Genomic DNA, 13,018 nt, shown 5'->3' on the forward strand with positions numbered 1-13,018 from the left:
GTGCATACGTTCTATTCTCATTAGTGGGTTTGGCTGTTCACAGTCTAAAGGCCATTGCACACTGAGTCCGAAATTTTGGCACGTTGAAAAATAAATTCGACCTCACATTGTTTCGATCACATTTACACACTGCCTCCGAAACTGTTGCACGTCATAAAAAAAATCGGACCAGGTTCGATTTTCTGCGTTTTCGCATCCGTAGCAAGCATTTTGATAGGAAAGGATGACGAATACGAAAAACGCATATACGAAATTTTTGGACTCAGTGTGCAAGGACCTTAACTCTTTGGGCCCTATTTTTAACGATCTAAGCACATGGTCTAAAGCACTCGGGGCGTGTCTGAATCCGAAAAGTTTGCTACTTTAACGACGGGAAAACGGTCGGCGCCCGGGCGTATGGTCTAAACCAATCAGTCTCATTTCCCATCCCCTTTAAAAGCCAGTTGCGCTCTGCTCTCGCCATCGCGGGTTCGCTATTTACATGGCGTAATGTAGTTTTTCATTTTTTTTTAATATTTGTGTGCTGCTGCGCGTCCCTGTGTGTGTAAGAAGCAAAGTGTACACGCATTGTGCACCCGCCTATAGGCGCATATTACACTCTAAAAAATGCTGGGTTAAATACAACCCAGTGCTGGGTAAAATAGGGAAAAACCCAGCAATTGGGCTGTTTTGACCCAGCGGTTGGGTTACTACCCAGAAGGTTGGGTTAAACATTTAACCCAACCGCTGGGTCAGACCAGCACGCCCATGCGCGCACAAATGGGCTCAAATGCATTTGCTATTTAAACAATGCGGCGCAGGACGGGAAAATGAGAACTGCGTCGGGCTGAAACTAGCAAAAACACTTGCGCCGGGTGTATGATAGGACCCTTAATGCGAAGAGCTTGAGTCTTGTGTGGGAAAACTAAAATGTTCAGAAGAGCCACGTACAGCTTAAACAAACAAACAAATACATACACAAAAATACATGAAATATACATTTGCTAAAATATATTTCAAAATCTACAAAAAAATGGCTACAAAATTGGTAGAAAATATATTTGAAAAATATCAATATTTTTTAAAGCATTTAAAAATTTATTATTCCCTCCGTATATTTCAGTCCATTCAAATTGGTCACATCTGAAGAACATATGACACATTTGAATAAAAATCAGTAAGAAACATACAATATACTGTATATTTTATTGAGCTTCACTCTTTAAAACATTTATATAGCATATAATTAAAATATATTCTGGTCAGCAACAAAATATTTATTTTGTGCTGTATAGGGCATCTTGTGCAAGAAAATCCGATCACGCAAATTTGCGTATTAGAAATTGTAGCAACTTTTTATAAATTCCTAACACTTTCTATTTAATATCAGTTTTAAAGGAAACGATCCTATATTTCATTGGTGGCTTTATAGTAGAGTTGTATATCACGCAGCACGTCTCATTGTGTATTTATCATCGGCTCTGTGATCTCTCTGTGGCAGAATAAAGACATGGAGCTCTCCATGGAGAGCGGATATGTGCTCCTCAAATTCCAGGGCAGCGTCTGGAAATCTACTAAGCAGTACCAGGATGGAGAATGGCATTATCTCACTGTTTCCGGACAGGGCCAACGGTAAGATTCATGTGCCTGGAAAGACAGATCATTTGAAATTGTCATATATTTTTGCCTGATTGCAGTTATTAATATGATTTGACAAAGTACAATACGATTAGAAAAATAACATTTGCATTTTATAACATTTACTCAAATTATTCTTTACTCCCTGGAGCACAAAAGCAGTGTTAAGTCGCTGGGGTATATTTGTAGCAATAGCCAACAATACATTGTATGGGTCAAAATTATGGATCTTTCCTTCATGCCAAAAATCGTTAGGATATTAAGTAAAGATCATGTTCCATGAAGATATTTTGTAAATTTCCTACCGTAAATATATCAAAACTTAATTTGTGATTAGTAAAAATATTGTCCAATCATAACAAACCATACATCAATGGAAAGCTTAGAATGCATCAGCTTTCAGATGATGTATAAATCTCAATTTTAAAAAAATTGACCCTTATGACTGGTTTTGTGCTCCAGGGTCACAAATAACAATGAAAACACAAGTTGCAGCCAATAGCGACTCATTCATTTAAATGAATTAATTGAGGGTTAGAGCACTTCAAAAACACTTGAATGCAATCAATTCTCCATATATTTATAAATGAAGACACGCGTAATTAAGCATTTAAATTGTGAATAAGTTTTAATTTGTTTTTGTTTGTTTTTTCATACCGATTTTCTCCTTTTTATTTTAGCATTGAACTTCGCATCAATGAAGAAGATGTTGGCCGGAGACAGACAGGATCTTCATCTGGACTGTATTCGTCCAGCGTAATCCTTGGCAAAGACACCTTCAAGGGCTGCATCTCCAACCTGTATCTGAGGAGGTCATTATTAACGTTTTATGTCTCCACTTGCTTAAAACTCCTCATAAACCTATGTTTACATGGTCTCTTGGTTTATAGCAGTGAACGTGTGTGCTGTGTGTCAGCTCATGTGTGTGTTTGTGTTTGCAGACCTGCTTCTCTTTACAGAGCGGAGGATCTGAGCGCTTACTCTTCCACAGGAGAAGTGTTGTTGAACACATGCAGCGCCACACGCAATATCTAGCAGCGCAGCTATTAGCAGGTTGGTTTATCATCACCATTAAAACAACATGGCAACATTGTGTTTGGATTCAACAGCAAACTCAGTGTCTGTTTTGTGTTCTTTGCTTCCAGAGGCGAGGAGTATCTGACGCAGACATTTCACATAGAGATCTTTGGAAGAAATGCTGTTATATTACGGCATAACCAACTCACTTTAACCATCTGCTGCATTTCATTGCTTCATTTGCATAATTAAAGATATTTTCATGGCATACCTGTGGTAGTTTTCATTGCATGGTCCCATTAGAGATATAACAATTGCATTGCAAAAGAGAATCAAATAACAATTTTGCAATACTGGAAAGGTTTGCTGTGCTTTTGAGCACTATTCAACCACATTTCAGATTATGCATTGTGATTAATAACATTTTGTAGTGATGAAATACAATGAAATTTTAAACATGGAATAAAATAAAACTCCTTTACATCGCTATGGCTTACTTAATAACTATAATTTTATGTGGACAAAATGAAACCATATTTTCATGTCATTATATAGACTAACATTTGTCTGCTACAAGTTGAACTATGCACTTTACAAGTATGGCAGTTGTATTTATAGTTTAGATATGTTTAGAAACATAGACTTTATACCATCTTTCATTCATCCTGCTATAAAAAGGGCCATGCATGGTTTTACTCGTGATTACACAAATACTCAGCTACTGATACACTTTCAATAGGCAAAATTCATTGCAGAATCAAAGACTTTGATTATGGACCAAGCTATCAGTTTTCGCCAATAGTTTCCATCCACCTATTTTTATGCACATTTTGGAATATCGCATAAAAAAAACGCCGGATGGAAACGCCAAGATGCGCATAAATTCTAAAAATGCGCATAAAAAACATATGCACACAATTGAGTAGGATAAACTTTTTATCCGATGAGAACAAATGCACATAAACTACGATGGAAACACATTTAACGAATAAATTCCACGATACGCATAAAAAAAAAGTCATGTGACTTTGCACGATGGGACGGGATAACTTGATGAATCAGCGGACTGATCTCGTTGCACAGCATCTGAAATGTTGTTTTGGTCGTTCTGAAATTTCGTCTGCTCGCTCTGAGGCGCAAGTAATTTATCATATTTGAAAATTATTATATTTGTTCGCCTACTTTTCTATTTAATGTCAGTTTATCAGGAAATGACGATTTTTGTTCTCTTTGACTCGTTGGATGAAAACGGTGCTTTATTCGCAAATGTTGTATGCGGTGTACCAGTTTTGCGCACAAGTTAAATTCGCAACGTTGGACGGAAGCAAAGTACTAGGCCTGCACAATATTGGAAAAAAACTGACAGAGATATTGTCTGCAATATATTTTACAATATATTTTGACTTGTATAGCTTTATTTGGAAATAATGAATTATTCTAGAGTTAGAGCTGCATAAAAAGTGAAAATGAAAAAAAAATAAATCAAAAAATATTGCTTGTGCTGCCAAAAACTTCAGTAGCCCTACCATAGCAATATCATTGTTTTTGTGTCCCATTTCCATCCTACAAAGCTAAAAGTGAACGGTCAGTAATAAAATAAGAACAAACAAACATCAAGAAATAGGCAAAAACACTATTGTTAGTCTAACAATAGCATTCACTTACAGAAATGGAATAATCAAATGTAAAATAACACTGCAGTCTTCACTGTGTAAATTAATATACTGTAGATTAATCCTTGCTAAAGCTACAAAAAGTATTTGGTCAGGAGCAGTGAGATATTTTCTCTTTGGTTGTTTGATTAAGGTTAATGACATTGACAGGAGTGAGTATAGGCTGCACTGTAAAAAAAAAAATCCGTAAAATTTACGGTAAAAAAACGGCAGCTGTGGTTGCCAGAATTTTACCGTAAAAAATACGGGAGCAACGTTTTAGGTTTTAACTTAAATTTACAGTTAAATACCGTAATTTCATTAACTGATATAATGTTAATATACCAATACCGGAGCAAAGTCTGTCATCAAAGTTTTTCTGTATAATTGTCTTACATAAATGTGTTCCCAAACAGCAGCATCCACCTCCGAAATAAATGACAGCATTTATTGTGTTTCGTCTGCTCGCTCTGAGGCGCAAGTAATTTATCATATTTGAAAATTATTATATTTGTTCGCCTACTTTTCTATTTAATGTCAGTTTATCAGGAAGTGACGACTTTGTTCTCTTTGACTCGTTGGATGGAAACGGTGCTTTATTCGCAAATGTTTTATGCGGTGTACCAGTTTTGCGCACAAGTTAAATTCGCAACTTTGGACGGAAGCAAAGTACTAGGCCTGCACAATATTGGAAAAAAACTGACAAGAGATATTGTCTGCAATATATTTTGACTTGTATAGCTTTATTTGGAAAGAATGAATTATTCTAGAGTTAGAGCTACATAAAAAGTGAAAATGTTTCCAGAGGCAATTCCAACCTTTTTTTAAGGCTGCACTGTAAAAAAAAATCCGTAAAATTTACGGTAAAAAAACGGCAGCTGTGGTTGCCAGAATTTTACCGTAAAAAATATGGTAGCAACGTTTTAGGTTTTAACTTAAATTTACAGTTAAATACCGTAATTTCATTAACTGATATAATGTTAATATACCAACCTATTGAAGTACTAAAATCTGTTTTGTACCTTTGTAATACACTGATAACCACCAAATGCAGGTGGTGATGAGAAAGTCACACGATGAACCAAAGCCTATCACAAGCAGCTTTTAAATAATAACATACAGTATATAGAAGGTGCACAGTGTCATTCACACAAACACCAAACACCATAATGGTAACACATGAATCTGAAATAATGCAATAAACATTCATTTAACAACATTAGGTGTAACGCACAACCCTAATATACAAAACAGATAAGAAAAAACTAAGAAGAAACAGTTATTTCAACAAAAAAACATCAAATTTGAAATGTAACGCAGGGAATTCTGGGAACGTCAATTTACGGTTATTTACTGTAAATTATATGATCTTTTTCACTTCTAAAAAACGGTGTACTACCGTAAAATTAATGTCCAATACATGTAATGTCCAATACAGTTTTTCACCGTATATAGTAGGGGAATTTACCGTTAACCATTTAACAGGTTTTTACTGTAGCATTTTTACAGTCTGATACCGTTAAATTCACGGTCATTTTTTACAGTGTGCTGTTGCTTTAAGAACTAATGCACATCAGGTTTATTTCTCAACTGTTTATGTTCACTTAAGACAAAACTGACTGTGCAAACAAGAAAACTCGCCAAGACAATTGTCTGTGTATTTGTCCATTCAAGTTTAAGCAGACGCAAAATAGAACTGTATTCGGTTTTAATAAAGTTGTTTCTGTCATATCTTCTTGCACTTGGTGTAAAATCGCTTGAACGTTTCAATCGACAAGACTTAACTTGTATAAATGATAAACTTTCTTGACGCAACAGCACTTGTCTTTTGAGTGTCTTACATGTATTTACATGTGTGTAAATACCGTGCTTCGAGCTGAAGGGGTAAAGAAAATATTTAATTACATCGCAGCCTGCACGATGTGACAATCACCCTAAGCCACACCGCGATATCGGTTTTATTTATATATATTGTGCTGTCCTACCAAATACTATGTTTTAACCATGTACCAAGTTCTTTATTTAATTTAGATCAGTAAAAAAAAAACTGTAATTTATAAAAACTTTTTAAAGTTACTAACTGCAAAATGCCCAATACACTTCACCAGTGTAATATGCTTGCATTTTGGGCATTTTTAAATGATATTTCGTGTAATTAACAGTGACTGTACATTGGGAATTTACAGCAGTAGTTACTGTAGTTGATGTCTGAAGTAAAGGAAAGTTTGTTTCCCTCACAGCATCAGCTACTCTATGAGAACTGTAATGTTGTCTCCATCTATTTTCATTAAAGAAAAAAAACTGGTTTTGAATGACATGATGGTAAGTAAATGACAACAGATTTACATATTTGGGTGAACGATCCCTTTAATACACTGACCTCAGCACGGTCAGTCAACTCATAATCAAAATGACTTGAACTGCAAAATGATTTGTAAGTGCAACATCTTCAGTGCAGAAAAATAAAGATAAGACTTGATTTTAGTAAAGCATATGCTAATATACAACATTATTGCTTGCTTGTAGATATGAGTGTAAAACAACGATGCAAACATTTAATGCAGCTGAAACATGAATTGTCAGGGATGCAACTCAGTTTTCAAGATAAACGTTCAACCGAGCGACCTCTAGTTTGAATATTGGAGGAAAACCAAAGGAAGAGGAAGCCAAACTAATATAAAAGTCACTAATAATTGTTTCCTGTAAGTCTCATCCTCTATAGTGTGTATCTGAGAGTAAAGCCAAATCTCCCGTATTCAAATCAGGGATGTTTATGCACTTACAAAGTACAATAATATGGTTTCTATTTATTCATTTCTTACTCACCTGAGATAAAAATGGAAATCAGTTGCTGCAATCTTCATGTTTTACATAAAACTCTGTATAAGCAAATGCATATTTATTCATTCACAACATGGACCAAAGGTGTGAAATCTCGCTGTGATAAGTATAAGATACAGCAGCAGTGATAAAGGCAACAGCAGAACTCCAAACTTAAAAAGACAATCAGTCATAGATCGGGGGGCGTCCAGGTGAAGAAGTTGACACCGTGCAGTTCCTCGGGAAGATATGCTTGCTCCACCGGTCCGCTGTAGTTTGGGTTGTATTTGTATCCTTTGGCGTAGCCCAGATTCTTCATCAGTTTGGTGGGAGCGTTGCGCAGGTGCAGGGGAACGGCCGGTAACGGGCCCTGATGCTTCCTCAGACAGCACTTGACGTTGTTATAGGCCTTGTACACCTCCACAGACTTGGGCGCTCGGGTCATATAAACCACACACTGCGCCAGAATGACCTCAAATAATTCAAGAAGAGATGTAGGAGAGAATGAAGATAAACGCTAGTGAGGAAGAGCAGGGTAACAACTAGAACAAGAATGAAGTTTGGAGAGGTGGAAGCGGATTACAAAGGCAAACTCCCCCTGATAACATTTTTATTTTGAAGAAAGACTAACATAAATAGTGATGAAAGCCAACATATTAAATGCCACGGATGCATATTTACTGCGTGATCCACTATTTTGTAGAGGAGGGTCAAAATGACTTTAGAAAGATGGTTTTATTTTCACACAGAGATTGGTACAGTAGGTCTATTAGTGAATCTGTTGACTTCGGTAGTCTTTGTTTGCGTTCAAAAACCCTTTTCACATTTTTTTCTCCAAAGTTTGCAAGTCAAGAAGATATTTTAATGTCTCTTTAGATGTTGGTTCTTCACAAATGTATCGGTCACACTTTATCTTAAGGTCCAATTCTTGCCATTCACCATGACTTCTCCTTCAATAAACTCCTAATTTGCTGCTTATTAATAGTAAGGTAGTTGTTAAGTTTAGGTATTGGGATGGATTAGGGATGTTGAATATGGTCATACAGACTATGTGCTTTATAAGCACTTATAAACAGCCAATATGTTAATGCTAATAAGCAACTAGTTAATAGTGAGAACTGGTCCTTATACTAAAGTGTTACCGATGTTTCGTTTGGCATTTTTATTTTTAAGGCCCTGCATGGTTCATTTCCAGAGATATCAGGGTCTTAATATGGCTCCATGAGTACAGGTTTTCAGTGGTCAAAAACCAAATGTAGGTCACTTTGCATTCAGCTGATACTTTTTTCGTTTGATAGAGGAATGTTTTTGTTTCCCTTTATCAAAACAATGTATCAAAATAAAATAATTATGCTCCCATCTTTCAAGTAATTTCTTCCCTGGATTACTCAATAAATATTCATACACTTCTGTTTTCTTAAATTATGTTATTGTGTAATATATAGTATTTCCCACCAGAAATAAAATAAAATAAAATAAAAGTTTAGCCAGGGAACTCTGGTTGAGTTTACAAAAGTGCAGAACTCATGCTAAATGAAGCTCATCATGGAGCTCTTCAGCGTTTTTTTTTTTTTTGCATGCTTTTTGTATATAATTTATTCCTAGTTTTAATAACCGTTTTTCATGCTACTAAAATAACCTGTGCAAAGGTTTTGATTTCCTAATACATAAAAATCAAACTAATTCATGAACGGTTCTTAGCTTTTGTCTGTGTAGCCAGAATATGACGTTCCATTTCCCCAAGCACAAAAAATGTTTTTATATTTATATTATTAATCAACAATAATAATCCTTATTGCAATATTAAGAGCAATAATCAACAATAGTGATTTTTCTCATAATATTGTAACCCTGTAATGAGTTCCTTTTTTAATTATTTTAAATTTGTATTTTCTATTATTTTTACGATTAATCGTTTGACAGCACTAGTATAAATATATATGCAAAAAGTTATATTAATAAGAAAAAATGTACTTATAATTAAAGAAGTATAAATATAATTGTATTAATATATATGTAAAAAGTTAAATAAGAAAAATGCACTTATAATTAAAGAAGTATAAATATAATTAAATATTAATGTATTAATGTGTATTTAAGAAGTTAAATTAATTACTAAGAAAATAAAAACTTAAATAAATAAATAATGGGCTTAAATGATGAGAAGTGTGTAGATTGTCAGCCCTGGCAGTATCTGCGGTGTGTGTGTGTGTGTGTGGTACCTCACACTCTGGCATGCCGATGAAGTGACAGGCCTGGAACGCTGATACGGCTTGAGAGAGCGCCGCCGGGTCTGCCAGACCTTCAGGAGAGTCCACAACACATCTAGTCTGTCAAGACGCTCACTTTTGGATTACACACTAAACAGTGGTTTTGGAAAATGTTGAAAAGTTTCCCTGTAACTCCGTTAATGAACTGAAAAGGAGCGTCTGCTTACCGATATCCTCGCTGGCGAAGCGGACGAGTCTGCGGGCCACATACAGCGGGTCTTCACCGCCCTCCAGCATTCTGGCGAGCCAGTAGAGGGCAGCGTTGGGCTCGGAGCCTCGCATTGACTTGTGCAAGGCTGAGATACAGTTATAGTGCTCCTCACCTGTGTGCGAGACACACACACACACACGTCAGACTTTTCAATCCAAACTAACTGTAGATATACTGTGGATGTGACATAGTATGGCACAAGAGCATTACACAATACATTTTTTAAGTATTTAACAAAAAAACAGTGGTGTTTGCTTGCATCTTGATGTATAGTTTTCACCAGCATCTTGCAAGTGTTTACAGTGGCAAAGAATTGCAGCAGCTTACCTCAAAAATGCTAATGCACTTTTTTTTCTCCATTGAATAACTCACCCCCCCGTCTCTTAATGCATTGTGTGGCCTTCTTGAGCATCAGTACATGTTTTCACCTTTTGTAATAGTTATCCATGAGTCCCTCAGTTGTCCGCAGTGTTAAAAGATGGATCTCAAAATCATAGTCACTTTTGGAAAGGGTTCAAATATGCAGAAGATGCTGGAAAACCAAAGAATGTGCAGGAGCTGGGGATTTTTTCTGAAGAACAGCAGGCAGTTGAACTGCTCAAGACCAACGAGGGACTCATGAACAACTATCACAAAATATAAAGACAGCCGTGGATCATCCAGTTAACGACACACAGTATTAAGATTCTTTTGAACGGGGTCATTTTTATAAATTCAGTTATTATTTTGTCTTGTGGAGTACATGTAAACATCTGTTATGTGAAATTGCTTATTCAGTACAGTATTAAATAAACAATAACATGCAATTTTAATCATGCAATCCCTCTTATTTTGTTAAAATTAATATTTTGCAATTCTGCATGTACATTTATGAGCACAACTGTTTATATATGTGAGCCTGGAGCACAAAAGCAGTCTTAAGTCGCTGGGGTATATTTGTAGCAATAGCTAAAAATACATTGTATGGGTCAAAATTATTGATGTTTCTTTTATGCCAAAAATCATTAGGATATTAAGTAAATATCATGTTCCATTAAGTTATTGTGTAAATTTCCTACTATCAATATATCAAAACTTCATTTTTGATTAGTAATATGCATTGTTAAGAGCTAATTAGCTAATGTCAAAACACTTTATTAATACTTTATTAAGCTAAAAACATACAACAAGCACAAATTCAAGACCCTAAAAGCTATGCCACAATTTGGGTTGCAAATTTACTCCAATTTGTGGAAAGTGCCATAGAGCTTGTTCAGTGGCCAGACTTGAATTCTGTGGATCTGTTTGACAAAACAGGTCATCTTTTGTTACAGGTGAGTCACAATAACTGCGCTATATTAAATAGACTGATGACTTGAGTGCAAACAGGACACACCTGCTTTATCATAAAGGATGTGGGATCTCTGAAGTCCTTCTTTAATGTGCTGCTCACGCACTGTTATTGGCTGCGGGCCGGCGTGGGGTTTGGATGAAGCGGTGCGCACCTGCGCCACACACGCCTGCACCGCCAGCTGCAGACCGTTGAGAGCGGCTCGAGCGTCTCCGTCACACAGGTGCGCCACCGTGTCCAGCGCCTTCTGCTCGATACGCACCTGAGATCTGAACACAGACGGCACACCGAGCTCAGGCCTGCTCAACAAACCAGAGTGTCTTATGTTAAGAAATACACAAAATAATCAAGAAATGTACAATATAATTAAACCATATATTTGTCATGACAGCTCTCGGAGGGATTGGCATGGTAATGTACGTGACAATGTTAATGTATTTGGTCTTGGCGGAATAGATCTGCTACGCTACTGCCAATACATCCACAACATGCTGCCGTGAGCATGTAAGAAATATTGCTGCTGCAAATATAACATACATGAAATAACCCCATATAGCATACATGAATCAACTCGTAGCAGATCTATACAGGTGGAGCTGGGGAAGGTGAAGGGTTTCTGAAGCAAGCTGCAACTGCTACGGCAAGCACTAGTCATATATTTGAATGTTGAGCAGCGAGCTCATTGGCTACCGATACAGGAGAGAACCAATCAGCTGTGCCATGTGATAATGATGTCATTAGGTCAGATTGAGTTAGACCTATCGGACTGCGCCATCTAGAGTTTCATGCCAGAACTCTGTATTTATAATTTATTATTTTACATACATTCAAGTAAGACTGCACAATAATGGCTAATCAAGATTACTTTGCTCAAAAATTTAAATCACACTTATTAATGACGATTATTATTATTATTTTTTTCTCATACACTGCATCAGGACTTTTGCACTTTCACATGAGCACAAATCAAGAGAATGTCAAATCGCATGGTTTGCTCGCAGATATAGTCGCAGCAAAACGGTAAAGCTCAAGCTGTGCAGAGTTTTTGGAAGTGCAGTTTCTTTAAATCTCTTACTCAACAGCAGCTTGGCTCTTGTGACTGATGGACAGACATTAGTTGTTCAGAATGCTCCTCAATTACATACGACAAAGACACATGTTTTAGAGACGTGTTGAGTGATGTTACGTTGTTTCAAATCCTGGTGCATCAAAAGGCTAGAAAATAACAATTCATATGTTAAACTGGGTTGCAGTGCTGGGTAGATTACTTACAAAGTGTAGCCCAAAGTAGTGTTGTCAAAAGACCCGTTACTTCGGTACCAAGTTGGTACTAAAAAAAATGAAAACATTACGGTACCAGGTTTTTTAAAGTACCGGTGGTACCGAGTACCCGGTCAACCCGGTTCTTGATGCGTTATCCGAAAGGTGTGCGGATGCGTTCTCTTCATAAAAGCACTGAGACGTGGCGACCTCAAAATGAGGAAACACATCTAGAGGTCTGCTACCCGACCCGAGCCCGACGGGTCCCGAAATACTTTCGGGTTTCGGGTCGGGTTCGGGTTAATGTTTAATGAACAGCTTAGGGTTCGGGTTTATAGCTAAAATAAAACTATATGCAGTAGGCTACGCTGCTTTCACAGACGCACGCACACACATTAGTGCACACGACAACACAGCACGGAAACTTTTATTAGTAAAATAGCTTCGACAGGATACTGACTCGCAACTTTATATTTCTCTGCAATGAGGGGGTAAAATCGCTGTTTTTGATGTAACTAGACACCCAGATCAAATGAAAGAGTTCAAGCAGGTAAGTTTCATTATAATTTTTTATATTTAAATCTTCTCAGTGTTTCCCATACATTGATTTATTTGAGGCACCCGCCACAATATCAAAACTGACCGCCACAAATAGATTTTCCAAAAGGCTTTGACTTCGTTGAATAAACATGAGCTCTGCACATGTAAAAGTTGAAACCCAGTGCGGGTGTTTTTATATCACTGTATTTCTAAAGGAAACCGACTGTCTTCAGAAAATTATGGATGTCATTTTCATTTCATCTTGCCTGTAATGCCTGAGCAGCGTTTGTGAGCGCAGCGC

General features: G+C 36.7%; 2 protein-coding genes across 2 annotated transcripts in view; one reads left to right on the forward strand and one right to left on the reverse strand.

Moving 5' to 3' along the window:
- LOC107705144 (laminin subunit alpha-3-like) overlaps positions 1-2,902 on the forward strand; it is a 26,945-nt gene extending 24,043 nt beyond the window's left edge. Inside the window, exons 28-31 of the mRNA XM_016508297.1 lie at positions 1,481-1,611; positions 2,298-2,429; positions 2,559-2,670; positions 2,763-2,902. Coding sequence (XP_016363783.1) covers positions 1,481-1,611; positions 2,298-2,429; positions 2,559-2,652 — 357 coding nt within the window. The 3' untranslated portion in view covers positions 2,653-2,670; positions 2,763-2,902. The remainder of the gene's footprint in view (positions 1-1,480; positions 1,612-2,297; positions 2,430-2,558; positions 2,671-2,762) is intronic.
- A 3,733-nt stretch (positions 2,903-6,635) lies between these two features.
- Positions 6,636-13,018, reverse strand: part of wrnip1 (WRN helicase interacting protein 1) — a 14,436-nt gene continuing 8,053 nt past the window's right edge. The window contains exons 4-7 of the mRNA XM_016508298.1: positions 10,963-11,186; positions 9,544-9,699; positions 9,329-9,408; positions 6,636-7,578 (exon numbers count right to left, since the gene is read on the reverse strand). Of these exons, the coding sequence (XP_016363784.1) occupies positions 7,297-7,578; positions 9,329-9,408; positions 9,544-9,699; positions 10,963-11,186 (742 nt within the window). The 3' untranslated portion in view covers positions 6,636-7,296. The remainder of the gene's footprint in view (positions 7,579-9,328; positions 9,409-9,543; positions 9,700-10,962; positions 11,187-13,018) is intronic.

This window comes from Sinocyclocheilus rhinocerous, unplaced genomic scaffold (assembly GCF_001515625.1).
Source record: "Sinocyclocheilus rhinocerous isolate Xijiao unplaced genomic scaffold, SAMN03320098_v1.1 scaffold173, whole genome shotgun sequence".
Taxonomy (NCBI): Eukaryota; Metazoa; Chordata; class Actinopteri; order Cypriniformes; family Cyprinidae; genus Sinocyclocheilus; species Sinocyclocheilus rhinocerous.